The sequence below is a fragment of the Aotus nancymaae genome, unplaced genomic scaffold (assembly GCF_030222135.1).
Source record: "Aotus nancymaae isolate 86718 unplaced genomic scaffold, 86718_ANA_hifiasm-v0.15.2.pri h1tg000032l_0, whole genome shotgun sequence".
Classification (NCBI taxonomy): Eukaryota; Metazoa; Chordata; class Mammalia; order Primates; family Aotidae; genus Aotus; species Aotus nancymaae.
In genome coordinates this window covers 12,721,270-12,747,374 of record NW_026988445.1, presented here as the reverse complement: position 1 = coordinate 12,747,374, position 26,105 = coordinate 12,721,270, and the positions used below count along the sequence as shown (strand labels likewise).

Sequence of the window (26,105 nt, the reverse complement as noted above, 5' to 3'; positions counted from 1 at the left end):
TTGAGGTCATGTTGGCATTATTCATAGAGTCACTTCATTCTTTATTTCCAATTCTCTTGTTAGAAACTAGAGCTAGGCCAGGCGCAGTGGCTTACTCCTGTAATCTCAACACTTGAGGAAGCTAAGGTGAAAGGATCACTTGAGGCCAAGAGTTTAAGACCAGCTTGGGCAACATAGTGAGGCCTCGTCTGTACGAAAAAATTTAAAAATTAGCTGGATATGGTGGCATGTACCTATAGTCTCAGCTACTCAAGAGACTGAGGTGGGAGGGTCATTGAGCGTGGGAGTTTGAGGTTACAGTGAGTTATTATCTCACCACTGCACTCCAGCCTGGGCAATGGAAGTGAGACCCTGTCACAAAACAAAAAAACAAACTGGAGCAGTTAGAGCTCTGTCCAACAAGAACAACTCTTGTTAACAGAACTATAATTTCCATAGCATTTTGTTTTTCAAGTGAAAATAAATTCTTTTTTTTTTCTGATCATAAAGTCATGTGCTATTTATAAAAATTTTAGCAGTACAGAAAAGTATGAAGAAGAAAATAAAAATACTGAAAATTCCACCAATCACTTTTAATACTTTTCAAAATGGAAAAAGCAGTAGGCATTGGGATATTTTTAAACTCTGTGTTATAAACAATTGTGAGATGAAGACCATATGCACAGCATGGCACTTGTTATTTTCCGTAACAGCTTTATTGAGCTTTACTTCACAGATCATATGGTTTATCCATTTAAAGGGTACGATTCAGTGGTTTTAGTATATTCACAGGGTTGTGGAACCTTTGCCACAATTTTAGAACATTTTTAATCACGCAAGAAAGAAACCATCTACCCTTAAGTCATTGTTTCTTTACCTCCAATTCCTTTATACTTTCAGCATCTGGCAACTATTAATATAAAATATCACTGAAGATTTGCCAGTTCTAGACATTTCATATAAATGGAATCATAAAATATGTGGGGTTTTTTTGTGTGTGACTGGCTTTCAATTAGTGTAATATTTTCAAAACTCGTACATCTTGTTGCGTTTATCATGCATGGCATTTTGAAAAGCAAATCTTAGTTTAAAAGCATGTATTCATGTATCTAGGCATGGTTTCTAAGTTTTAGTAATTGGCTCTTATTTTAAAGTTGTGTGAGTGGTGTATAGTGAAAAGTAATGGCTAAATCTTTTTAAAGCAAAGAGATTTAAAATCAAAACAAGCCTTCCTGAGATGCTTTCTTTTTTTTTTTTTTTAAATAAACATTTTAAAACTTGGTAAATTATGTAAAGGAGAACTGTATAGCAATTTTCAGTGCCAAATTCACTGTAAACAGGGATGAATTCTTGACCAAATTGTGGAACTCTCTGAAGTTTATTCTCTTGGTCCTCTGGCTCAGTTTTCTTGCCCAGAATTGCCCTGCCTCCACTGCCTTCATTTTTTTCCCCACCCCTAAGTATGTTAGTTTACAGTTATCAGACACTTCATACCTTTGTACTTCTCCTAATTCTTTTTTTCTCCTATAAAAGTAGGGGAAAAACAGTCATGGTCTTTGAAAGTCTTTTAAAAATACTTTTATAGAATAAAAAAACCCTTTCTTGGTTAAAGGAGATTCCGTTTTTTACATGTGAATAAGAGAGTAAAATTGTGTTTCCTTAAAATAATGTGAGATATCCTCTTATCTTGAATGTCCCCACCTTTACTATGGAATTGGGTGCCTTTATCATTTTCCCCCAGAACTTCAAGCTTTTAGGCTATTCCAGGTCTTTTTTCTCTCTGTTGCTCACTCCCATCCAGAGTGAAAGAAACCAAAACAAACTCTCTTTCTTTCATACTTCTAAAACTTTTCTCCTGAGTCTTTAGACTGATTCCTCCTATTTCCTAGGAGATTTTATATTACCTAATTTTATATTTATGCTTCTCTCCTTTCAAATCTCTTGAAGTGACTAATCAACAAAAAAGCGTATACAATAAAACTCAAAGTAGGACATGAGATTCCTAGTGAAGAATTAATTATTTTAGTTTTCTGAGGGCTAATAGTAACTCTAATTGTTAACTGCCAGAAAGCTGTAGTTGGTATGAATAGAGGCATGCCAGTTGACCAAGAGAAAAATATTGAAGTAGAAGGCACATGCGTATGTCAAAAAGGCTCTGCAGAGGAAAGATAGTATGGCATATTTAAGAAATTGAGAGACCAGTGTACCTAGAGCACAGAGAGCAACAGAGGAGGAATTGGATGAGATACACAACAATCACATCGTGAAGGGGCAAGCACTGGATTTCGGTATTTAAGAGCAGTGGGCAGCAATCGAAGAGCTTTTACTAAGAGCCATGCTTTGATCTGTTAATCATTAAAGTATCACTGGCGACTATGGGGAAGGGACAGATACCAAGATTGGAATGGGCAGCTTAATTAGATGATGCTAATATAATTGTCTAGGTTGGTGGTCTCTCAGTTTTTGAGCTTATCCCCTGATACATGTGTGTTCGTCATTTATATATATGCACTTTGGTGTTGACATGTTGAATACATTGTAAGACATTAAAAAACAGTAAAAAGGATGAGAAAAATTAATGGTTGCAAGTGCTACTATTTTCTTCCCTGCCCCAAATGATGTATGTTAAGCTTCTGGAATACATGTTGCCCACCCTGAGCACTGCTAAACAAGAGATCATGGAACAAGAACAGAGGCAATGGAGGTAGTTTGGAGAGAGAAATTAGGAGGTTGAATTAACAGGACTTCAAAATTGCTTAAATAGGAGTAAAAGAAAAGGTAGTAGATTTCTGGTTAAGAGCACTGATTAAAGGGTCGACAAACACTCTAATAGAAGCTAATTGTTTTAGTTAAAGTAACATTCTACCAGAATGTGGCGATTTCTCTGAGCATATACTTAATAATGCTCTTAGTAACAAATGGTAGGAGGGCATTTAATGGGCAAGTCTTGATCTGTGTTCAGGAGGAGGAAGCAGAGCAGTGAACCTGAGGACACAGGTTACTCTTGCCTTTGGTGGCATTAGGGTATGACAGGATTGGTAAATGATAGGCCCCTCAACTTCTAGTTGCCTTTTGGACTGTATTTAGCTAGAGGCAGGGCCATTCATTTCACAACTAAAAATAAACTGCTTACTAAACGTGGTGGACTAAGGAAGTTATTAAGACTATTGCCAGTGCAGCCGATTAATTTGTCAGCAAGTTATCAACTGTTAGCAGCCATTTTCACATTGGTTTAGAAGGGAATAAAATGCGTTCGAGTCATAAGTTGGGAGAGGATTACAAGAAATAAAGGATGGGAAAAAACCCAATCATACATAGCTTTGTCTTAAGGTTGAGTTTAAAAAAAAAAAAAGAGAAGATGTTTATGACAGTACATTTTCATGTATGGCTATATATGAACAATGCTCCATTTCCTGAGATATATTAAAGTTTTTTAAATCAAATTTTAAAACAAAATTTAAAATGATATTTTTGAAAATGTTTCAAAATGCCACTTTAAAAATGCATTGCTTTGAGTAAAATTTACTGTTTGTAATCCTCATGCCTCCTAGCACAGTGCCCTACAGTGTGGCAACTTCTTTTTAATGCAGCAACTGTACCACTGCAGTATCTGCTTCCCTTCTATTCTGGATACCTTTGAGCAAACATGAACACATTTGCTTTCACTCTGTCTCAAAAATGTATAGCACAGAACTTTGCAATCAAGAGAGAAATACCTGGGGGCATTATTGATGGTCCGAAGTGTGAACACCACTAATTGAGATGCTGATGTTGTGCTTACTCACCCACTCAACTGACCAGCCTTCCAGAGAATGCAGATCAGATTCAAGCCAGTCTTTAAGCAAACATTATCTCATTTAATCCTAAGAAACAATGCTGAGATGGGTCATATCCCCATTACCAATTGCCTTGGGGACTAACTGCCAACAGGAGAAACCACTGGTTGTGAAAATCATGAATACAGAATCTACTATAGTAATTATATATAGTAATAAAATATAGTAATGCCAATCAAATCTAAACAGCCTGTCATTTTCCACTACTTCTAACTTACCCAGTATTTCTGCATTTCCCTGCTCATAGGAAACACCTGATGGTAAAGTATGTTAAAGGCGGGGGTAAGCCTGAAGGATAACTGTTTGACAACTGCATTAGCGATTAAGGGACAGCTATGCAAAAAATAATAATAATAATACATATATATGGCTAACTTAAAGAGAAATGTCATTTCATAGGTAAAATGTAAGGTTTGTTTAACATCAGTGCTAGTGTTAAAAACTGTGCTGAAAACATCATATTACTGAATTTACTCAGCCTGAACAATAAGTGTTCTCTCCCTTACTCTGCTTTGCTCCCCTGACTGAATGAAAAGAGTTAATGGCATCAGTATTAAGCAGGAAGTTCTGTTAGGCTTATGCATATGACGGAATGAATAATTTAGTGTCTTCAGGAAATGCAAACTGCAGTAGAATTTAAGCAACCTATCAGAATTTAGATCAATATTTTACATGATAGTATGAAGTTAAAGTCAGTGGAAAGAAGATGCTTAAAGATAGCAGGTGCAAGAATGTTTTTAATAGTTGACACTGTGAGAAAGACTGGGAATTTGGGGTTGAAAATGTTTTGTCTTATGCAGCACTAATGGTTTACCTGCGTTCTGACAATCGTCAGATGACTTTTTGCCAACATGATTGGTAATGGGATGTGGCAGTTTCTTTGCTGTCAGATAAGAGATAACTTCTCAGATTTTTCTTGTAAGTTTTTAAAATTGTCCTTATGGTTTTTCTTTTTAAATATGGAATAAAAAAACTGAAGGGTAAAACCTGAAGACTAGGCATGTTTCTTTAATAAAGGTGTTATAGAAGTAGCCATTTGCAAACATCGGTAAGACAGATTTTTAAAAAACAGTTTAAACCTAAAATTATTGAAAATTTTCTAAGTTGTTTATCTCCTATGGAATGATCTCATTAGCTTGGTAGACATTTTATATGTATGCCTGTGGTCTTTCTATGTCATTACTGTAAATAAATATTGTGCATGCAGCTTTAATAATAATAATAGATTGGGTGGTTGGAAATACTTAGCAAAGGTGACATTTATCAATCTTATTTTGTTTGCAAATATCTACTGTATGTAATATTTTCAAAGCAAGACTTAATTGGATTATGTTAAATCTAATTTCTAGAAATGAAAAATTCTCTTATATAAGACATTACCATTTTTAGATTTGTGTTATTTAAATATAAATTGGTTTGTTTCTGATTTTTCTTAAACTTTTAGTTAGCATTAGTTGTATATTTTAAATAATATAGTCTTAGGGGAGATCTAAAACACTGTCTTGTTTGCCTTTATGTGGTCTTTCTTAAGCCCCAGCACGTTTTAACCACTAAGTGTTTCTTGGTTAATACCAATGGAAAAAGAAAATCTTTCCCATGCTGAAAATAATTTCTTTAGGATTTTACAGAAAATTATTGATGTAAAGTTTTGGATGTCACTAAAGTAATAGTTCAAAAAAAATTTACTTTTGTTTTTCTCATCCCAATTTTGACTGTCACCTTGATTTCAGATAAGCCCTTCCCCTTTTCTTAGCTCATTACCTTCTCATTGAGTTTTTCTCCTAAAAAAAAATTACTTTATTGACACTTAAGCTAAAATTTAATGTAAATAGACTAAATAAATGTCTGTTTGATCTGACCACACAGTTTTAGTAAGACATTTTGTCAAATATGCACATATATTGAAAAAAATAGTAAAATGTGGATTGGTAGTAAATAGCTGATTTTTAGCAAATCAAAGATATTCTTATTTTGTATCAATGAATATAAAACTCTTTATTGCAGTGGCCCATTTATAATGGCTTTGGTCTTTTTTTCAACTAGTAGGAATGAGTTAATCTTAAGCACTTCCCCTAAATTTTTTTTCAGGTTCAGTTCTCCTAAATGAGAGGATAGATCTTGTGAAATTAACGCTAATGGCCATAGATCTTGACTTCCTCTACCTTATCTTCATTGACTTTTAAAAAATATAACCCTAAAATGCTGGTTGCACTCTTTAACCGTATAATTAGGATATAACTAAGTTGTAAGTGCATCATTTGATCTATGGCTGCTTATAGGGTTTTTCCACAAAAAAAGATTGAATAATTTTTTTTTTGAGAGCCTGTGTTAAAGAGGATGCATTTTATTGAATTACAGAGCTTCCAGGATGAGGATCTAGATAGGACGTATGTATAAATACATTTTGAACATTTCTAAGCACCTTTTAGTTTATGTGAAGTTCTTCAGATGGCCCCGTTGTCCTTCAAAGCTTCTAACACCAAGGTGTCTGTTGCAGCCCAGAGCAAAGTTACTGCTACCCAGGACAGCACTAATTTGCGATGTATTTTCTGTGGTAAGCAACATTATGTTTACATTACTTTTTCAAGCTGTGGTACATGCTACTTGCGCATTTCCATAACTTTTGTTTTCTTAGGCCATAGTCTGGTTTGTGATATTTGGGATATATAGCAAGCTATTGTTTTTATGTTGTGATATTTGTTGTGGTTCATGTAGGTGATTCGGTCAGCTTTGAGTTGGCTTGTTAGTGAGGCTTTAGTTAGAATGAGGATTTTAAAACTATTCTTGTCCACCTCTTCCAACACAAATGAGAGGGGTTTTTGTTTGTTTGTACATTTTTTGTTTTTAATTATTTTGTTTGGGAGCAAATTTTTGATTTAGAATTTAAGGAAAAAATTAACGTCCATCTTAATATGATTTGAGGAATGTAAATGTGCCTTATTCAAAGAGAACGTTTGCTTAACTTGAATTAATTTTAGGTGTGCATGTTGTGAGGCCGATGTAAGCCAATACTTGCTTTAATAGGTTGATTTCTGATTGACAGCCTCCTTTATTCAGTAGGTTAGATATCTGTGGCTTAAGAGTGAATTTAGCCTTATTGAGTGTTTTCTTTCACTCTCACTCTCATACACACGTGTGCACATGTATGTATTGTTTGCATGGACAAACCAGGTATGTCACTTAGCCACCCCAAATTAGAGAGAATCAGATACATACCTAAGGATACGTATCTGTAAACACAGATAGATACATATCCTTGTCTAAATTCTTATTTCCATTTGTTTCTGAAACTTTTCTGTTTTAAAAACCCAAGTTTCAAAGAGTGACTTTTAATTACTTGAGCTTTGAAAAGATACCTCATATATACCTTTTTGACTCATGTGTACCTTGCTAGCCAGATTATTTTATGAGAGAAAGTTATTAAATGATATATAGTATAGCTCCAATTTTACAAAAAGTGTTAACGCTCTGTGTATGTACTTTATGTGACTCAGAATTTTTAATGTTACTCCTCAATACTAATGATATTGTTTCTTTACCTATGAAGATAATTATTTTAAAATGTATGTATTTTCTGGTTTAGGCAAAGAAGTACGTGTTGTAAATTTCTTTTTAAAAAAAGGAAAGAAAAGGCTAATGTATTTGTTAGTCACTTAAAGTTATATTTAGAATTGTTTCAGGGGACACAGTTACAGCAGTGAGCCTAATGTGTGTCTATTCATAAATCCCTCCTCTCCCTCCCAGATCCCACAATTAAACACTGCAGATTAAATGTGTAATCAGTAACTTTTTTTCCTCATTTTTCTGCCTCCTCCTGGGGGTTCTTCCCGGCTAGCTTCGAACTAGCCGTGAGTGATTATTGATATTTGTGTTATTAGGACTCTCTTTAGCTCATTTTGAAAACCCACCCAATGTTATATACCTTTCTACTTAATATGTTGAGGTCTATACATAGAATAATGGATACTTTACCCAATTGCAGAGAAAAATGTTGATTTGACCTAAGTGAAGGTGAAAGTTTAAAGCTGTAAAATAATATGTTAAAAAGGGAGATTCCCCCCATTAACTATTACCTTTAATTAACTGTGTGCAAACAATATAATTACAACGTTGCTAAGTTTAAACTTGATTGTATTGTGTATATAATAACACTTATTTGTCTTTTAGTCCTGTGTTTTTAAATAGTCTGTGGCTAATTGTGAAAATAGATTTGTGAAAATTAAAATGTGACATTAAGTGAAATGTGCTTTAACCAAACTTAATATTGAAGACAAGATTGAAATGCAATTCCTATTTTAGAGAGTCTCCTGATCCAATTTTCATCATTTATAGGATATTATATCAGTGACACTGCCACATTTCTCTGTTACAAACAGTAACTCACAAACTTTGCTATATACCTTCTTCTTGTAGCCAGGACAAATTAAGATCAGCCGTTATCTTTGGCTGTGAGAGAAAGAACAAACTCTCAAACAGCTGCTGTTCTTTATGATAACATAGAAGGAGCAAAGCAGGTTCACTAGTTTCTTAACCTTGGTTGTTCTTCCCTCTTTTTCCCTCCCCAAAGGGCTGTTCACCACCACATGATGCTCATAAAATATTGTCATTTGCCCACTGAAATGGTTATGAAAGTACCTATTTTGCATTTTATGAGAATACAGATACTTACTTGGGAATGTGACCTGTGTGAAGTAATATTTATATTCCAGAACATACAGTGGCAGCTGACAAACTTGCCTGCTTCATGTCATGTGGGGTGCCTTTGGTATTACTTACCAATTTTATAGCCCATTAGAATGTTTGACAAAAAGGAAAAATGTAATTGTGTACCTGAAGTTTCTATTTACCTGGAACTTTTAATGTTTGTAGTAGGTTTGTATTAATTTTTAAATGCACATAAATTTCAACGTGCTAGTTACTGCAACCTGACAATTTGAAGAAGAAACAAACAGAACAACCAGATTAAATATAGATGTGAAAAAATAACAAGGGGAGTGATTCTGTGCACACAAACAAACCCCTCCTGTTTAAAGGATGTCTGGAAAGACCAAAAGCCCATTATCATTACAAAGAACCATGTAGAAACGAATGGTTAAGAATTGTTTTAGAATCAGAAATCTCCCCATTTTAAAAGGATCTTCCTTGAAGCTTTTCTTCTCAGCTGCAGGAATGAACTGTAGAAATTATTTTTGTAATTATGATAACAGCCACAAAATATTACCCACATTTTAAAAAAATCTCCTTTCTAAACAGGTTTGCTTAGTAAGCTTTTAAAAAGCTTTTTTTTAAAAAAAAATTCCAAAGCAGGTTCTATAAAGTGCTAAAATTTTTTTTCTCAGCTTTTATGAGTTATATTAAACTTGTGTTAGGTTTTTTTTTTAAAACTATTAAATAGGATTGAGTTGAAATTTTGACATATTTTTCGAATTTATATATTTGAATTAAAACCTCTAATCCATTAATATTACCTTTGATATGTAACACCTGTCGTAGGTGTGAATAGTACAATTGCTTTCATCTTTGAGGTAGATGCCAGGGCTAACCTACTGACTGACATTCAGCTGTTTTATTATTTAAGCAGCCTGAGGCTTTCAACTTAAAATACTCAAGTAAACATTGTTTTAAAAAATAGTTAAACCATAATGGTCTTGTGAGTTGCCCATGCTAAATGCCCACATTTAGTACTTTGGATAAACATAACTTTGGATGTATAAAGTACATTCCCCAAATATTTCATGCTACCTGAGATTTATCCCCCCACTTCGTATGTCCCCAGAAGAGAGGTCTTTTCCCTGTAAAGTATTAAACATTAGTGTATAGCCTAATAGGACAGTCTGTTTTTACATCATTATTTTAATTTCTCGAGGAAAGAATTCTGTTTACTAGACAGCAATCATGTATTTTCATTTATAAAAACATTTACGTGTGTATTTAATTTCAAAAGTTTTGGTTTTTTTGTTATTAATTACATGGAATTAATATTTTTTATATTTCCTTTATTTGGTTCTCAAAATAGCAGACTCTTAGGAAATCAAATGAAATATATCACTGCACTTGTCATCAGTTTGTCTTTAGAGGACAAATTAAATTATTAATCTAAAAACATTTGTAAAGAGATGAGGAAAAAAGTTAGTAGTTAAGTTCAGATCAAATTCTGTTTTTCCACACTTGGGATACACCAGTACTGCATTACATCCTAATAAATTTTTACTTCCAGTTGTGAAATCTACTCCACTTGTATAAAATACTTTGCACGATTAGCCCATAGATTACAATAATTTACTTTAGTACACAGAAGCATTTATTTAGTGACTTTTAAATACTAGTTGTCTACAAATCTTTCAAAATATCTGTTAGGAGCATTTGCTGGTACACTAGAACTCACAAATGTATATAGTATGTCATTACTCATATGTTCTTCTCCAAGAGTGGAAGATAACTACTGTTTCTTTACTTTCATGTTTACTGGATTAGACTTTAAGATTGTTCTACTTTAACCCTAGGTATTATATATTAGGTCCAGTATTTATCTCATTTTGTGACAGATTTAATTTTTATATCCAATGACATTAAGGTATCCCATAAGTCAGTGGCATTCTATGTAAGATGCAAAAAACAGGTCTGCATTGTACATGGTATGTGGGAATGGATGGTCATTAGTGTCTCATGACAGAACCATGTTGTATGAATGCAAGTTTTTCTTCTTACCCTAAATGAAAACTTAAAATTACCTGTTACATTAAAAATTCAGTTCAGTAGGTTCATTACTATGTGGAAGTTTAGCAAATGTTTTTTCACCAGTGATGGAAATGCTAGGCCATTAGACAAAAATGGCAGCTTAAATTGGGCAAATTTGATAAATGCTTTAGCATACTTCAGTCTAGTAATAAGGTTCTCATGCTCTCTCTCTCTCCTGTTTTTCATTTCCAGTGTTCTATTTAGGTGAGTTTTTGAATTCTGATTTCTCATTTAAGTTCTCCCTCTCCACTTCATGAATAATTACCCCAAAGAGAATGTCTCATTGTCTTAGAAAATGTCAAGCTTAGGTGCCTATTCAGATGCTCATCAAACACTTGTTTTACTCAAGCTCTTCATATATAAATGTTTATTTTTCCTTATTGTTGATGTTTTCCATTTGTTTCAAGTAAGCCTTCTGGAGATGACAACAGTATTATGTTGCAATCTTTCATTTGCTCTGTGTTATATAAAGCTTATATTTTATTTTGCTAGACAAAAAGAAGACACGTTTGTAAATATGTGATGGTTTTATGTTATTCTCATGATTTTATCTCCTCTATCCAGCTAGATATGAAGATAATGTTCATCTGTAATATTTTCTCCCTCTGTAGGGCCAACATTGCCTAGACAAAACTCACAACTACCTGCCCAAGTTCAGAATGGCCCATCCCAAGAAGAAATGGAAATTCAAAGAAGGTAAATTTGCAAGTTATTTCTTTTACTTTTTCTTTATGCTGCAGAAGACAAAACTGAACATCCTAATGTTTAAAGTAGATTATGTCTTGTCAGCTGTTTGAGAGTCACAGCTTTTATTCTTACATTAGTAAGTTTTGGAACTATCATTAATAAGTTACCAGATACTTGTTATGCTGGATGTGAGATGTTATAAAATTTCATACCTTTTTTTTGTTTGTTTTTTCTGTAAAAATTATACTCATGGTAGGTTTAAAATATTGTAAATACACTTAACAATTCAAAATATTTTTATGGTTCAAGAAGTCTTACTTTGGTAATTATAAAGTGATATGTGACTACTATGGTTTTTACATGACGAATTTAACTAAAACGTTGAAACAGTGTGGACTGATTCTATAAACACATTGATCTTTAAATATTACTGTAGGGTTTAGTAGTAGAATACAAAATTATTCTCTGTTGGGCAGCATTCTTCCATGACTGGGAGTTCTCTGAAAGTGGGCAGAGAAAGTAGGCTGACAGGCTAACCTTTGGAATACCAGCATGGGGAGCGGGCAGGCCTCAGAACCACACAAATCCTGAGTTACTTAAAGTTCCACCGGAAGCTCCAGCTCATCTGAGGCAGCTTGTTCAGTTTCTTGAGAGAACAGTCTTCTGTGGTAAATGCTATTCCATCCATTGAGCTGGTTTTGGGAGGAGCTGGTACAGCTGTTCTTCAGACAGTGTATGTACTTATTAATCAGCTTGATTATTGTGGCACTGCTCATTCCCATTCTCTCTACCTGCTGACCTCAAGTGAGATCCTTCCCAGGTTCCTCTTCCCATGTCTGCTTTGACCATCTTCAGGATGTGTTCTGGGTTGTGGATGCCTCCACTGCTCCATTTGTTTATGTCACAGGCATTGTTTATTCTAAGTGCTTAAGTTATATTGGGATGGGTGGGGGGAGCGGAGAGAAGAAAAAGCCTTAAACTCATCAGACAAACATGACGTAGAGTAGAAGATGATAAGTGCTATGGGGAAAAAAGTGGAACAGAGTAAAGAGGATTATATGTTTTGGAGGGGCAGAGGGAAGTGCTGGTTGTAATTTTATTTTATTTTTCCATCCATCACTTATGAGTCTCACCACTTGTGAGTTTAAATAGATTGGTCAGGGTAGATCTCATTGAGATAAAAAGAAGGAATTAACCAAGCAGCTATCTGTGCAAGGGCATTCCATTAAGAGGTCTTAAGGAAAGATGGTGCTTGTGTGTACAAGGGCAAACAAGGAGGCCATGGAGGCTGGAGTAGAAGAGAGTATTGGGAGATGAGGTCAAAGGTAATGGAGGTCAGATCATGCAGGGCCTTACAGGCTGCTGTGAAGAATTTAACCTTTATTCTGAGAGAAATGAGATCCATTGTACAGTTTCCAACATAGGCACGATTTGACTTAAAATTTTAGCAGAATCAGTCAGGCTGCTCTGTTGAGCCTAGACTATTGAGAGATGATTGGAGGCAGGTGCAGGGTTGGACAGCAATGGTGGCTTCCACCAGGTCATAGAAGTGGGTGGTGAGAAGTCAGATCTTTATATGTCTTGGTGGATTGTATGGTGGGGTATGAGAGAAGAAGAGGGTTTGAGGTTTTTAGGCTAAGGGAGTGGGAGGGATAGAGTTGCCATTAACAGTTGGGAAAGACTGCGTAGAGCAGGTCTTGTTAGGGGATGTCAGAGATGAATTTTGAGGATGTTAGGCTAGGATTTTTACTGGAGATCTAAGTAGAGATGTTGAATACTAGTCTCTAGGAGAGTCGCTAGGAGACTAGGGAAGAATTCTAGACATACAACTCTTTTCTATCCTTTCTGTCTACCAGAAATCTGATGATAAATTTGCCCTACCAGTGACCGCCACCTTCATTTTTCTACTTGGTCATGGTTTATTTATATGTATTTTAATGATGTTTCTGGAATTTTAGTAGAATTTTGAGGAAGATTACAGGACTGCTCAATCTAACAACCTGAATTAACAACAGACACTACTATCTTGCCATCTCCATGCTCAGCATTCCTATGGCCACCTCTCCTCATGTCCAGTTTATTTCTTTGGCCTGGCATTTACGAACTCACCCGTGTTTCTGCTTCGCCACTCATGACTGTCTCTGTGTATACCATACTCATCTTTCCCTCTGTGTTGTGTGTGGCATTCACCTCTTCTGACATGTCCTTCTCATATCCTTTCTACATTGTCGTTTTCTGTAGATGCTTGTCCAGGCACACTAATGTTCTTCTTTTCTGAATTCCAGTAACTTAATCACACGGTGTTTTGTATTTTCTTCCTGAATGTTTATTTGACATTTGAGTATTACCTCCACAGTAAACATTTTGAGATTTGAAACCTCAATAAAAGTCAAGAAGTTTCTGGTACTGAATTAATTTGTCTGCAGGTTTTGGGGTATAAGACAGAAATATATGTTTGACCTTTAATGTACTAGTTTTCTTCACTTTTGCCTAATTTTTTCCCTACTCTAAACCCATGGTTTGTAGGAGGAATTATTGTTGTTTATGGTAAATGGCCTTTCAGAGACTTCCCAGGTGCTGGGGAAGGCATTACCTAGGAAGATTGTTGAGTTGATTAAGATAACACACTCTTTTTTTGCTGCCTAGGATTTTCTGTGTTTTTTGGGAGTTAGTGGGAGGTTCATGGAGGAGGTGCTCTTTGAGCTGTGCCTGAAGAAGTAATAAAGTAGGAGTTTCCAGTCATAGAAGGGAAAAGCATTCCAGGAAGAAAGAGTAGGCGTATAAAGGCAAGGAGATGCAAACACACGTGCAGTGTGAGTACGCTGCTTCTTTTCCCCTCCAGGACCGATGGTACAGTTAGATGAGGTTGTATCCACCTTGTAAGGGCCTTATATATACTGTGCTAAGAAATTGCTTTTTAAAATTCTTTTCCTAAATTTGTCATATACCAAAAAGAGGCATCTTGCTTTTTATCACTTTAGTAAATTTCAAATTATAAGAAAGATACTTGTCATTTTTCTTTGACATATATTCTGTACAATCTGTTTTTGCCTATGGTTAAACCATACTTGGAAAAAGATACCACAAAACTCTAAAATATCTAAATATTTATATAGACACTCAGTACTGGTTTTCACTTTCTCTCAGCTGACAGTAGCGCATGGCTGGATCTGATCGTGTAGGCTAGCAAACAGCAGGAAAGGATGTATAGCACAGTCTAGTGTGAAGGTTGCTTCCCCGTAGAAATTATATTTCTAAAATTTATTTCATGTGACTATTTATATAAAAATCATTTTTTAAAACTTGATTTAATCTTCAGAGGCACAATAAAATACCTTCAGGCCAACTTTGTATTTCATAAGCTGAGTGAAATTGTCCTGTTAACTTTGGCTGTTTAACTGGCCTTCTTCTACACTATTACTGGAACACGTAATGAGAAACATTATCAATTTGCATATAAATTCACAGCTGTGAGGATGTGGGTAAGGTGCCAAATGAAAAGAGGGATTAGGTGAAAGTTGGCCAACTTGGTTTCTTTCCCTTGCTCAGCTCCTAGACACTGGCAGCCAGACGTGTAGAGCCCAGAAAGAAACTAAGATTCCTCTTTGGGAAAATTGCCATGGTCAAGAGAAGACAGAGGTGTTGACTCTCAAGGTCCTTGCCAGTGAAGCTCATTTACTTAAGAGCCTCTGATCAACTTTGGTGCTACTACTTATAAATATGAACAGACAGCCAAGGATCATCAAACCTTTGAGGGCAACTTCTATAAAAGAAAGACCAAAACAGAGTTTAAATTGGATGACATATACTGCAATAGCTTTAGAGAACTAAGAGAATGTATTTCATTGATGAAATAAAAATTGGAAGTTATTTTAAAGGGATCATTCAGAGAACAAGGAAGTAAACTTGGAAACTTTTTTTTTTAAACCACCTTAATTTTTTTTTTTTTTTAAAGAAATAGGGCCGGGTGCGGTGGCTCATGCCTATAATCCTAGCACTTTAGGAGGCCAAGGCAGTCAGATCATGTGCGGTCAGCCTGGAGTTCGAGACCAGCCTGGCCAACATGATGAAACCATCTCTACTAAAAATACAAAAATTAGCCGGGCATGGTGGTGTACACCTGTAGTTCCAGCTACTTGAGAGGCTGAGGCAGAAGAATCGCTTGAACCCAGGAGGCAGAGGTTGCAGTGAGCCAAGATCAGGCCATTGCAGTCCTGCCTGGGCGACAGAGCGAGATTCCATCTCAAAAAAAGAAATAGAGGACTCCATGTTTGGGTCCCCTTCCACGAACACTCACTCGTGGAAGCTGGGGGAAAAAAAATAAGAAATAGAAGTTTTGAGAACTAAGGTTGAGGGATTTATTCTCTGAAAGTAGTCATAAAACAAAGAGGTGGCATATAAGAAAGAAAGTAAAGTAAGAAGTTCAGATTAGAAGGTCCAGCATCCAAATAATAGAGGAGTTCTGGGGGAGTGGGGAGGAGAACAAAAACATGAAGAAATTGAATCTGCAAATAAATAAGAAAATTTACTGCAACTCATTGACTTAATCATCTAGATCAAAAGTCTGCAAACTTTTTCTGTGAAGGGTGAGATAGTAAACATTTTAGCCTTTGTGGCCCATCTGTGTCATTTGCTAGACTCTTCCTTTGTAGCTTGCTATAGACAAAATGGAAATAAATGGGTGTAGCCAGATTTGGCCCAAGGGCTGTATACAGTTTGCTAGCTTCTCGTCTAGTTCAGAAAATCTCTCCAAGTGTCCAGCCCACCAAGTGGGAAAAACAAAAAGACCTCCCACCAAGGCTTCTCACTATGGAATTTTAGAATGCTGTCCTAGAATAAATAAGATTTCAAATTATTGGTAAGGGGTGGTGGGAGCGACAAGATAGGGGAGCTTCAAAATCCTGAGAGAATTTCTTTCCCATCTAAAACCTCCTCTTCTGCATAGCTTCCTAAGAAGCTATTGGAAGATGTGTTCTGTTAAGATGAGGGAGTAAAGCATGAATGATGAACCCATGACAGCATCGAGGAGACAAGGAATCCAACTTAGGAAAGAAATAGGCAATTCCCAGCACTACTAAGGTGAAAGCAAGACCTAGGGAGCAGCCCATCCGGTTGGTGCCAGAAGGGCTTACAGCTCCCAGTGGGGCATAAGACTCCCAGTGGAGGAAAAGCAAAACAAAAGAACAGAAAAACCTGACCATGGGTTTTCTGCTATGTGGACCATGTGGATAGGGGTTACAGTTCTAATGGAGAGTGTGGTGTGAAATAGATAGGTATATAGAAAAAGAATCAAATGAAAAGAAGTACTACTTTTTAGCACCAGAGTAAGAAAGAAATTGTTCTAGAAAGTAAATGTGATCAGCAGTGAATTACATGATACATGAATCTTGATGTATCCAAAGTGGTGTTATGAGTTTATTGGGAAAATGGAGAGAAAAAGTTTTGGGGAGTTAGAGATGTAGGAAATATTTGTATAATTGGAAGTCAGTAGATAACATCTAAATTTTAATATGAAAAATCAAGCAGTAATAGTTCTAAATGAATTACTGTGATAAGTACCAGAGTATTGAAAATAATTGTTTCTGGGGAGCAAAATCATAAGTGGTGAGGATTAGTAAGAGGATTACTATTTTGTTATAAGCCTTATAATTTGGGTTTTTAAGTTATATATTACTATTGTTTAATTTTTTTATTTTTAATCAATGTAGAGTTAATAAACCAAATGTTTACTTTGAGTGTTCATTTTATTAGTCCAATACCCTTTATTATTATATCATTTATTAAATAGTTTTTGGTTCCTACTCATGTAATTAATATTTGGCTTCCTTGGCCGTGATGAGAAAACATATTCTAAGAAACATGAGTCAGTCCTATGTTAGTCTCCACATAGAACCTTAATATAGTTAATATCTATAAATAATTCACAAATCACCAGTACCACCTGAAAGTTATAAAAGGGGAATGAATGATAATCACGGCACAGAACTGAGCAGTTGGAGCAATGAGAGTGTACAGCACTCTGATTGGCCTTCAGAGGCAGGATGGACCAAAGGTTGACCGCCTTCTCTTGTGAGTATCTGCTTTTGTCTCAGGGCTTTGTAATATTAAAATTTGGCTATATTATTACATTTTATCCATTTTTTATTTATTTACTGATAGTGAAGTGAAATGCCCATGTTATACAATCAGATCATATGTGTATAGTTTTATTTTCTGATAAATGTCAATAATAAGTGTTATTAAATGTTATCAACTCAGAATATTTTTCCTAGACTGCTCCTACTTCATTTTGTTAAAATTGAAATCACTCCTATTTACCTAACACTATTCATTATAGGTAAAGCTGGGTGAAATGTATTTTGAAATGCTGTTATTTACTTGCTGCTTCAAGAAATAAGTCTTTGAGTCAACATAAACTAAATAGATATTTGAATATATATTTAAAAACTATTAATCTCAATGCTGGCTGGTGCTTTGTGTATCTGTTTACATTTGAGGATAGATGTTTGGGAGAGAAATCAGTTCAGGGGTGGGAGGAACTATATCTGGTATTTTTTAAATGCTTAAAAAATAATACTGGTTATTTGCACTATAATTGTTTCTGAAAACAATTTATATTCTCAGAAACTTCCAAATGATTGTAGAATATACATATCCTAGCTTAAAAGAAAAATTAAAGTCTGTCAGGATTTTTCCATGGTTCAAAATTAAGGCACAAGTTCTTCAAAAAAAAAAAAAAAGTCCTCAGATGATTCTATTAATGACGGAAGAAAACAGTTGGAGACAGAACTCTAGGAAGAGGAACCATGCGCATTTCCAGTATGTGAATTGGCAGCGATAATTCTGAGCAAAAGCAAAGTTTATAAATTTGGAAACTCCTCCTAGAAAGCTACACAAATGTCTTGCTTTAGAGGTCAAAACATGAGAGTCAAATTTATAAAGCATCCGATTTAGGTGGGAATTATTCATGCCATACAAGATTCAGAAGCCAGAGATTTTCTGCTTGAATCACTATTTTGGGAAATACATTTAGATGGGCATCTTTTCAGCAAGCAGGCTAAAAATGAGCTTAAAGTGTTCAACACTTTCTTTTCTTACCTTCAGAACAAGAAAATAGAATCTCCTGCAGCTATATAAATTGCCTGCTTAAATCATCTGTCTGTGAACTTAGAAGTATTCTCCGGCATTGTGCCCTTTCCCTATGTCAGTAGACACTCCTTATCTTTTATAGCCTGAAAACCATGGAATATGATGACATGTGAAACAAATTTCTTAAGTCAATACACCCTAGTTGTAAATGCTGTTATTCAGTAATTATTTCAGATTCACCTCACCCATGCCTGGCCTTCTCCCTGTGATTTAAGCTTTTTGTATGCGTCAAAATCATTGTATTGCTTAGAGAAACAGCCATTAACTTGGTGGTTAAAAAAAACCCACGACTGAGAACTAGAATGATAAATGAAATGTAGTCAAAGAATACTATGTGATTCAGCTGTGAGCAGTATTTACATTATCATGTTAATAATGTAAATCCTGGATATTGATTTTAACCCCAAATCACCGTTTTCCCTATTGGGAGAAGCATGAGTGTGGTGAGGGAGTTGTGGAAGGCACCTTCCTGTTAGAAAGTAGATAGTGAAAGCTAAAATGTAAGAAACCAGTTACAAGAGTAGGAAACAGGTGGGAGAGTTGGGGCCGTGTACTGCTGGTTTTGTTATAAGCTTTAAAAACTATTTATGTTATTTTAATAAAAATAGAAGAAATAACACAGAAACATACAAAGATCTAAAAACTTGAATCTTTTCATCATAGATTTCTTGGGACAGCTACTGTACTTTTGAGTTAAATATTTTACTTTAGCCGAGCACGGTGGCTCACACCTGTAATCCCAGCACTTTGGGAGGCCGAGGCGGGTGGATCACAAGGTCAAGAGATCGAGACCATCCTGGTCAACATGGTGAAACCCCGTCTCTACTAAAAATACAAAAAATTAGGTGGCGTGTGCCTGTAATCCCAGCTACTCAGGAGGCTGAGGCAGGAGAATTGCCTGAACCTAGGAGGCGGAGGTTGCGGTGAGCCGAGATGGCGCCATTGCACTCCAGCCTGGGTAACAAGAGCGAAACTCTTTCTCAAAAAAAAAAAAAAAAAAATTTTACTTTAGCTACTATATTTAAATATATTCTAATTAGAATAATATGGGTGTATCTTCTGCAGTTTGGTCCCAACAGATTGCTTAGAACATTATATTTAAAATGGCCCATGTTTTTTGATATGTGTCGAACGTTTGAAATTTAATACAAGCTCCAGCTGAGTTTATTAGCTGCAGATTACTGGAAAAACAAAAACCACCACCAACCCTGACTTTTCTCTGTTTATTATTAAAAACATTCTTTTGAAAACATCTAATTTCTTCCCCCTCACCCCTGCAGGGATATTGTTATCCCTCAAAAACTTTGGCAGCTAGTGATTCACCAAATAACATAATGAAGTCAGTACTAGATCCTGAAAATCTGATTTTATTAGTAGTCAGTTCTACTCATAAGTAAATAACTACTCATAAGTAAACTCAGTTTCTTATGTTTTTCTCTTGCGGTCATTGTTAAGTGTGGTGATAATGTCCAGGAGAGGCTGTGTGTTTTGTGAGAGGAGTAGGGTTGATATATTTGTCAGTGGGCCTTTTTCTTTGTTGTATAGCCAGCTTAGGAAATGTGAAGGAGAGAGCTTTTTGGAAAGATCTTACTGGTGTGGTGGTACCGCTGGAAGGAACAAAGGATAGCACGCATGTGCTGTCATTTAGCTTTGTCTCTAACCAGAACTCGCCCAGTTAGCCAGTCCAGAAAAAGTCCCAATTTGAAATTTCCAAATAACAATAATTGTTACAGCCTACATTGAGTGTTCTTATGTTTCAAGTACTTCTTAAAGAGCTTTTTAGGTATTACTTCATTTAATCTTCCCCACAGTGCTATGAAATATATTAAATATGTATGTGTATAAGATAAAGATACCTTTTTTTTTTTTGAGACAGGGTCTCACTCTTGTCACCCAGGCTGGGGTACAGGGGCAGGATCTAACCTCACTGCCACCTCCGTCCCCCATGTTTAAGTGATTCTCCCACCTCAGCCTCCCAAGTAGCTGGGATTACAGGCACGTACCACCATGCCTGGCTAATTTTTGTATTTTTAGTAGAGACAGGGTTTCACTGTGTTGGCCAGGCTAGTCTCAAACTCCTGACCTCAGGTGATCCACCCGCCTCAGCCTCCCAAAATGCTGGGATTACAGGCATGAGCCACCATGCCTGGCAAAGATAACTATTTTTAGGGAAAGTTAATTGACACAACTTTTCCTAACGACAATTTGGAACCATGTGTCAAAAATCTTAAGAAATTCATACCTTTTCACCTAGCAAAATTTGTGCCCTTATTGATCCTATAGAAACAGAAAAAGATTCAAACATGAAGATAAATGTTATTGCAGTATTGGTAATAGTATTAGGATAACTTAATATCCTACTACAGGAGACTGCTTAGACTGTGGACAGCTAAACAATTGAATATTATGCACTCATGGAAAATACAGATACTGAACTAAATGCCTTAGGATAACTGTGTGTGTGTGTGTGTGTGTGTGTGTGTGTGTGTGTGTGTATCCATCCAGCCGGAGTTGTACACACAGGCAGATTCTCATCCTAGATATCCTCAATTTTACTAGCTTATGTCTCCTTCCTTTCTCCCTTCCTTTCCTTCTTTTTCTTCCTTCTTCCCTTCCTCCTTTCTTCTCTTTCATTGTTTTTGGAGATAAGGTCTCGTTCTGTAGCCTGGGCTGATGTGTGATGATGTAATCTTAGCTTACTGTAGCCTCAGACTCCTGGGCCCAAGGGATCCTTCTCCCTCAGCCTCCCAAGTAGCTGGGAATACAGGTGCACACCACCATGCCTGGCTGATTTTAAAATTTATTGTAGAGATAGGTCTTATTTCATTGTCCAGGCCCATCTTGAACTCTTGGTTTCAAGCACTCCTCCTACCTCAGTCTCCCAAAGTGCTAGGATTACAGGCCTGAGCCACCTCACCCAGACCAACTTTCACAATATATTAAGTGAGAGGAAAAAAAGCAGATTTCACAGTAGCAGGAAATGATTATATTTTATTTGGTTTTTAAAGTTTATATGTGTATTTTTACATGAGGGAAAGTCTAGAGGTATATAGGTGTGTGTGTGTGTGTCTATATAGGTATGTGTGTATAGATGTGTGTATATATGTGTATACATACCTATATAACATGTATATATGTATATGATATACATGTATATGTATGTATACACAACACATATGTATGTTATATATACATATATACCTATGTATACACATATACATATGTACATATATGTTTATATATACATCTATATGTTATATAGATGTATATATACACATATATAGAGAGAGAGACATACACACTCAAAATGTTGGTGGTAGTTGCCTCTGGGTATGAGATTTCAAATCATTTAAAGTTTATTTCTTCTTTCTTGTCTCTTTTTCATTCAGTACATTTTTATTGTTGTTGCTTTTGAGACGGAGTCTTGCTATGTCACCCAGGCTGGAGTGCAGTGGCGTGATCTCGGCTCACTGCAGCCCCTGCCTCCTAGGTTCAAGAGATTCTCCTGCCTTGGCCTCCCAAGTAGCTGGGATTACAGGTGCACGCTACCACTCCTGGCTAATTTTTTATATTTTTGGTACAGATGGGGTTTCACCATGTTGGCCAGGCTGGTCTTGAACTCCTGACCTCAAGAGATCCACCCACCTCAGCCTCCCAAAGTGCTGGGATTACAAGTGTGAGCCACCACACCCAGCCCGTTCAGTAAACATTTATTGAACTATTGCTGTGGCCAGCCATTGTATTTTCTGAAATGGTAATTATGATTTGTACAATTAAATTTGATGTTAGGAAGGATATTACAATTTTATAAATTTTTTTCATTAAATGATTAAAATAATGACTTGGTCATTAAAGTGGTATGTTGAGTTATTTGGAAAATTCATTTACTTACAACAGTACTCATGAAAAGTATAGAATAAAATGAAATGTTAGTGTAATATGCTGAGCATTCAGCCCCTATGATGCCAATAGGAGAAATGTTTTTTATTTATATGAAACATAAGTCATCTCTATCCAAGGTGGCCGTTATGTGGGAAGAGAGATGTTGATTGGATGCTCTACATTGCTTTTATTTGACTCAGAAGTAATTTACATTGCTGAAAAGAATTACTTTTTCATGATGATTATCTATAGATACATGTTTTTACCTTTTTTTTTTTTTTCAGACAACTACAAGAACAGCAACGACAAAAGGAGCTGGAGCGGGAAAGGCTGGAGAGAGAAAGAATGGAAAGAGAGAGGTTGGAAAGAGAGAGGTTAGAAAGGGAAAGGCTGGAGAGGGAGCGACTGGAACAAGAACAGCTGGAGAGAGAGAGACAAGAACGGGAACGGCAGGAACGCCTGGAGCGGCAGGAACGCCTGGATCGGGAGAGGCAAGAAAGACAAGAACGAGAGAGGCTGGAGAGACTGGAACGGGAGAGGCAAGAAAGGGAGCGACAAGAACAGTTAGAAAGGGAACAGCTGGAATGGGAGAGAGAGCGCAGAATATCAAATGCTGGTAAGAAGTTTACAAACCCTTCTGTGTTCTTGTATCTGAGCTTGGATGATGTCTCTTGTGCAGTCATGTGTTAAAATATTTCACATTTGAGATGCTTGGGATTAAGCCATACAATTTGAAATTATGAAAAATATGCAGCAATTACTACTTTAACATTTTCTTTTTGTTTCTGTATTGCTTTTATTGCTTGGAGACTTAAAGAAAGCACTTGGAAATTTTTATTCTGCCATTCTAATTATTCTAACTCCCTATAAATTGGCTATAAAGTGTAAGTGTGTTTTTATGGGAAATTTTTTATACTGGATGAACTTCAAATATATTTCCCACATGAGATCACATAAATTGTCTCAAATACTATAGGCTATAGTACCATTCAGCAAGAAATTTGCTTGATTGCATTCTAAAGTTTTTGAAGGAAGAATTAGTAGGTGAAAAATATTCTCTAAAACTGACCAGTTATTTAAGTATACTTTCTAGTATTATGAAAAATTAGTGAAAATTATGAAATCTGATGTTACTGAAAGACAAAAGCGTTAAGATATGACTGAAAGTTTGAGATATTTTAACATTTATTAAAATTAACATTCATTATAGGATTTAAGAATATTCCTTATGGCCTATATAAAAAGTCTCAATGTGGGTTGATTAAATAGTGGTTGGTTTATTGTTTAAGTTAATTTATATATTTTTAGCTACCTAATTATTTTCTGGAGTTACAGCCAACAAAACAAAACTTTCCCACTAATAAGCATCGAATAGGAGGTTTCTCACACTTTGTATTAAATGTTTTGCCAGTTTTACTAGTTTTGCTATTTGTTATTTTAAAAAAAACAACTAAATTTATTCTTCTGTTTATGATCCTATTCATGTGATTTTAATGTCCTTTTTCTTGTGGACTAAATATTAAAAATTAAGACTAATACTAGCTTTTTCTTGTAAAGGATAAATTAGTCAATTAAATTTATTAATCCACTTATTAGATAAAAAGGAAACTTATCCTCTTCTGATCTCAAAATGTATTTACAAGTTAAAATATTCTTGGGTGAAGATAGTTATTTGCATTTGTGCCTAATTCTCTGGTACTAACTGTAGTCTACATTTATACATTGTGTCTGAATGCTGGTTTTGTGGCTTCACTAGCTCCCTTTTTCTCTCTCCTTTTTTATCCTGTCTTTTGCTGCTGCTTTCCACCTTCTGTCCAGCTCCATCTTCAGACAGCTCCCTGTATAATGCTCCACTTCCTGAGTATTCCAGTTGCCAGCCTCCTTCAGCACCTCCTCCATCATACGCTAAAGTCATCTCAGCTCCAGTGTCAGATGCCACTCCTGATTATGCTGTAGTGACTGCTTTGCCACCTACTTCCACACCCCCTACACCACCACTGCGACACTCAGCGACACGTTTTGCAACATCTTTAGGTTCAGCCTTCCACCCTGTTCTTCCCCATTACGCTACAGTTCCTCGTCCTCTGAACAAAAACTCTCGACCTTCTTCTCCTGTGAACACACCCTCTTCTCAGCCTCCAGCTACGAAGCCCTGTGCCTGGTCTACTTCCAATTTTTCGCCCCTCCCTCCATCTCCTCCAATAATGATTAGCAGCCCCCCAGGCAAAGCTACTGGTCCAAGGCCTGTCCTCCCTGTTTGTGTTTCTTCTCCTGTGCCCCAAATGCCTCCATCACCGACAGCACCCAATGGGCTGGTTGACTCTGTAACATATCCAGTGTCTCCACCGCCTACCTCAGGGCCAGCAGCTCCTCCGCCGCCGCCGCCTCCACTGCCTTCCCTCGCATCACTGTCACACTGTGGATCTCAAGCTTCTCCTCCTCCAAGCACCCCTATTGCCTCAACTCCCTCATCCAAGCCTAGTGTTCTCCCTTCTCCCTCTGCAGCTGCCCCTGCCTCTGTTGAGACTCCTCTAAACTCTGTGCTGGGAGACTCTTCTGCTTCTGAGCCAGGCTTGCAGGCAGCCTCTCAGCCGGCCGAGACTCCAGCCCAACAGGGTAAGGCTTTCATTATTGCTACTAACAGCGAATCACTTGAAAATGTTATATAGCAGCAACTTTAATTGCCTGAATGGATGAGTAGGATGTTTTTGATCCTTGAACATTTATATGCCATAATGCCATGGTTTTTTTTTTTTTTTTAAATTTAAAAAATTAAAGTAGAAAAGAAATTTTTTTCCTGTTGGATTAATTGCATTTGGAGGAATTTTCATATTGAACTAGGTTTTGATATCTTTTGTAGTATTACAGTTAAAGATGTTTTCTAGTATTTAAGAGCCCTCATAATACGTTTCTTTCTTTCTTTATTTTGAGACAGAGTCTTGCTGTGTTGCCCAGGCTGGAGTACAGGGGCTTAATCTCAGCTTACTGCAACCTCCGCCTACCGGTTTCCAGCGATTCTCCTGCATCAGCCAGCCAAGTAGCTGGGATTACAGGCACATGCCACCACACCTGGCTAATTTTTGTATTTTTAGTACAGATGGGGTTTTGCCATGTTGGCTAGGCTGGTCTTGAACTCCTGACCTCATGTAATCTGCCCCAGTTGGCCTCCCAAAGTGCTGGGATTATAGATGTGAGCCACTGCACCCAGCCAATACATTTCTTTCACTGGGAAAACTTCGCTTGATGCATTAATCTACCACACAATACATACATGATCTAAATTGTCTTCTTTTATTTTCTGGGAGACTTAGATATATTTAGTGCCCAACTGTAGTCATTAGATACATTATCCCAGAGTTTCCTTTGGAGCAGTTCTGATCTTGGGCCCTAGTTTATTCTTGCCTTTCCTATATTAGATTCCTCATGTTGGACTTTTTCAGGATAGGTGTCACCCTAATTCTTGGAGCATTATGACTTTGCAGGAGGAGTAGAGAGGATAGCAGGCTTCATATATGTCCTACTGGGTTCCAAGGTCCAAAATTACAATAAGAAGTGGCCTGAAGGGGTAGTGGGGAGAGAATAGCATCTTCTGCAGCTATTCTCCCCACCCCTACCTGTCGTTACGGTAACAGGGAAGGGAGGATGTAATCTCTAAGTAGATTATTTGTAAGTAGAAAAGGACCTGGTTCTGTAAGTAAATAAGATGCTTGGCAACCCTAGTTTTTAAAAATATGATTTAAGGAGGATTGCAAAAAGAAAGCTGAAAGCAAATTTGTACTTGAAGAAACATCACAAGGCTTGTTATTGCTGTATATGTATTTTTGTTGTTGTTGT

General features: G+C 36.4%; 1 protein-coding gene across 12 annotated transcripts in view; it reads left to right on the top strand.

Moving 5' to 3' along the window:
- Positions 1-26,105, top strand: part of ENAH (ENAH actin regulator) — a 158,976-nt gene that overhangs the window by 110,322 nt on the left and 22,549 nt on the right. For 4 of the 12 annotated variants that reach the window (XM_064383555.1, XM_064383558.1, XM_064383557.1 and 1 more), the window contains exons 4-7: positions 6,313-6,369; positions 11,165-11,249; positions 22,556-22,887; positions 24,090-24,887. In XM_064383555.1, the coding sequence (XP_064239625.1) occupies positions 6,313-6,369; positions 11,165-11,249; positions 22,556-22,887; positions 24,090-24,887 (1,272 nt within the window). The remainder of the gene's footprint in view (positions 1-6,312; positions 6,370-11,164; positions 11,250-22,555; positions 22,888-24,089; positions 24,888-26,105) is intronic. The other 8 variants (XM_064383560.1, XM_064383559.1, XM_012459784.3 and 5 more) reach the window with 4 other exon arrangements.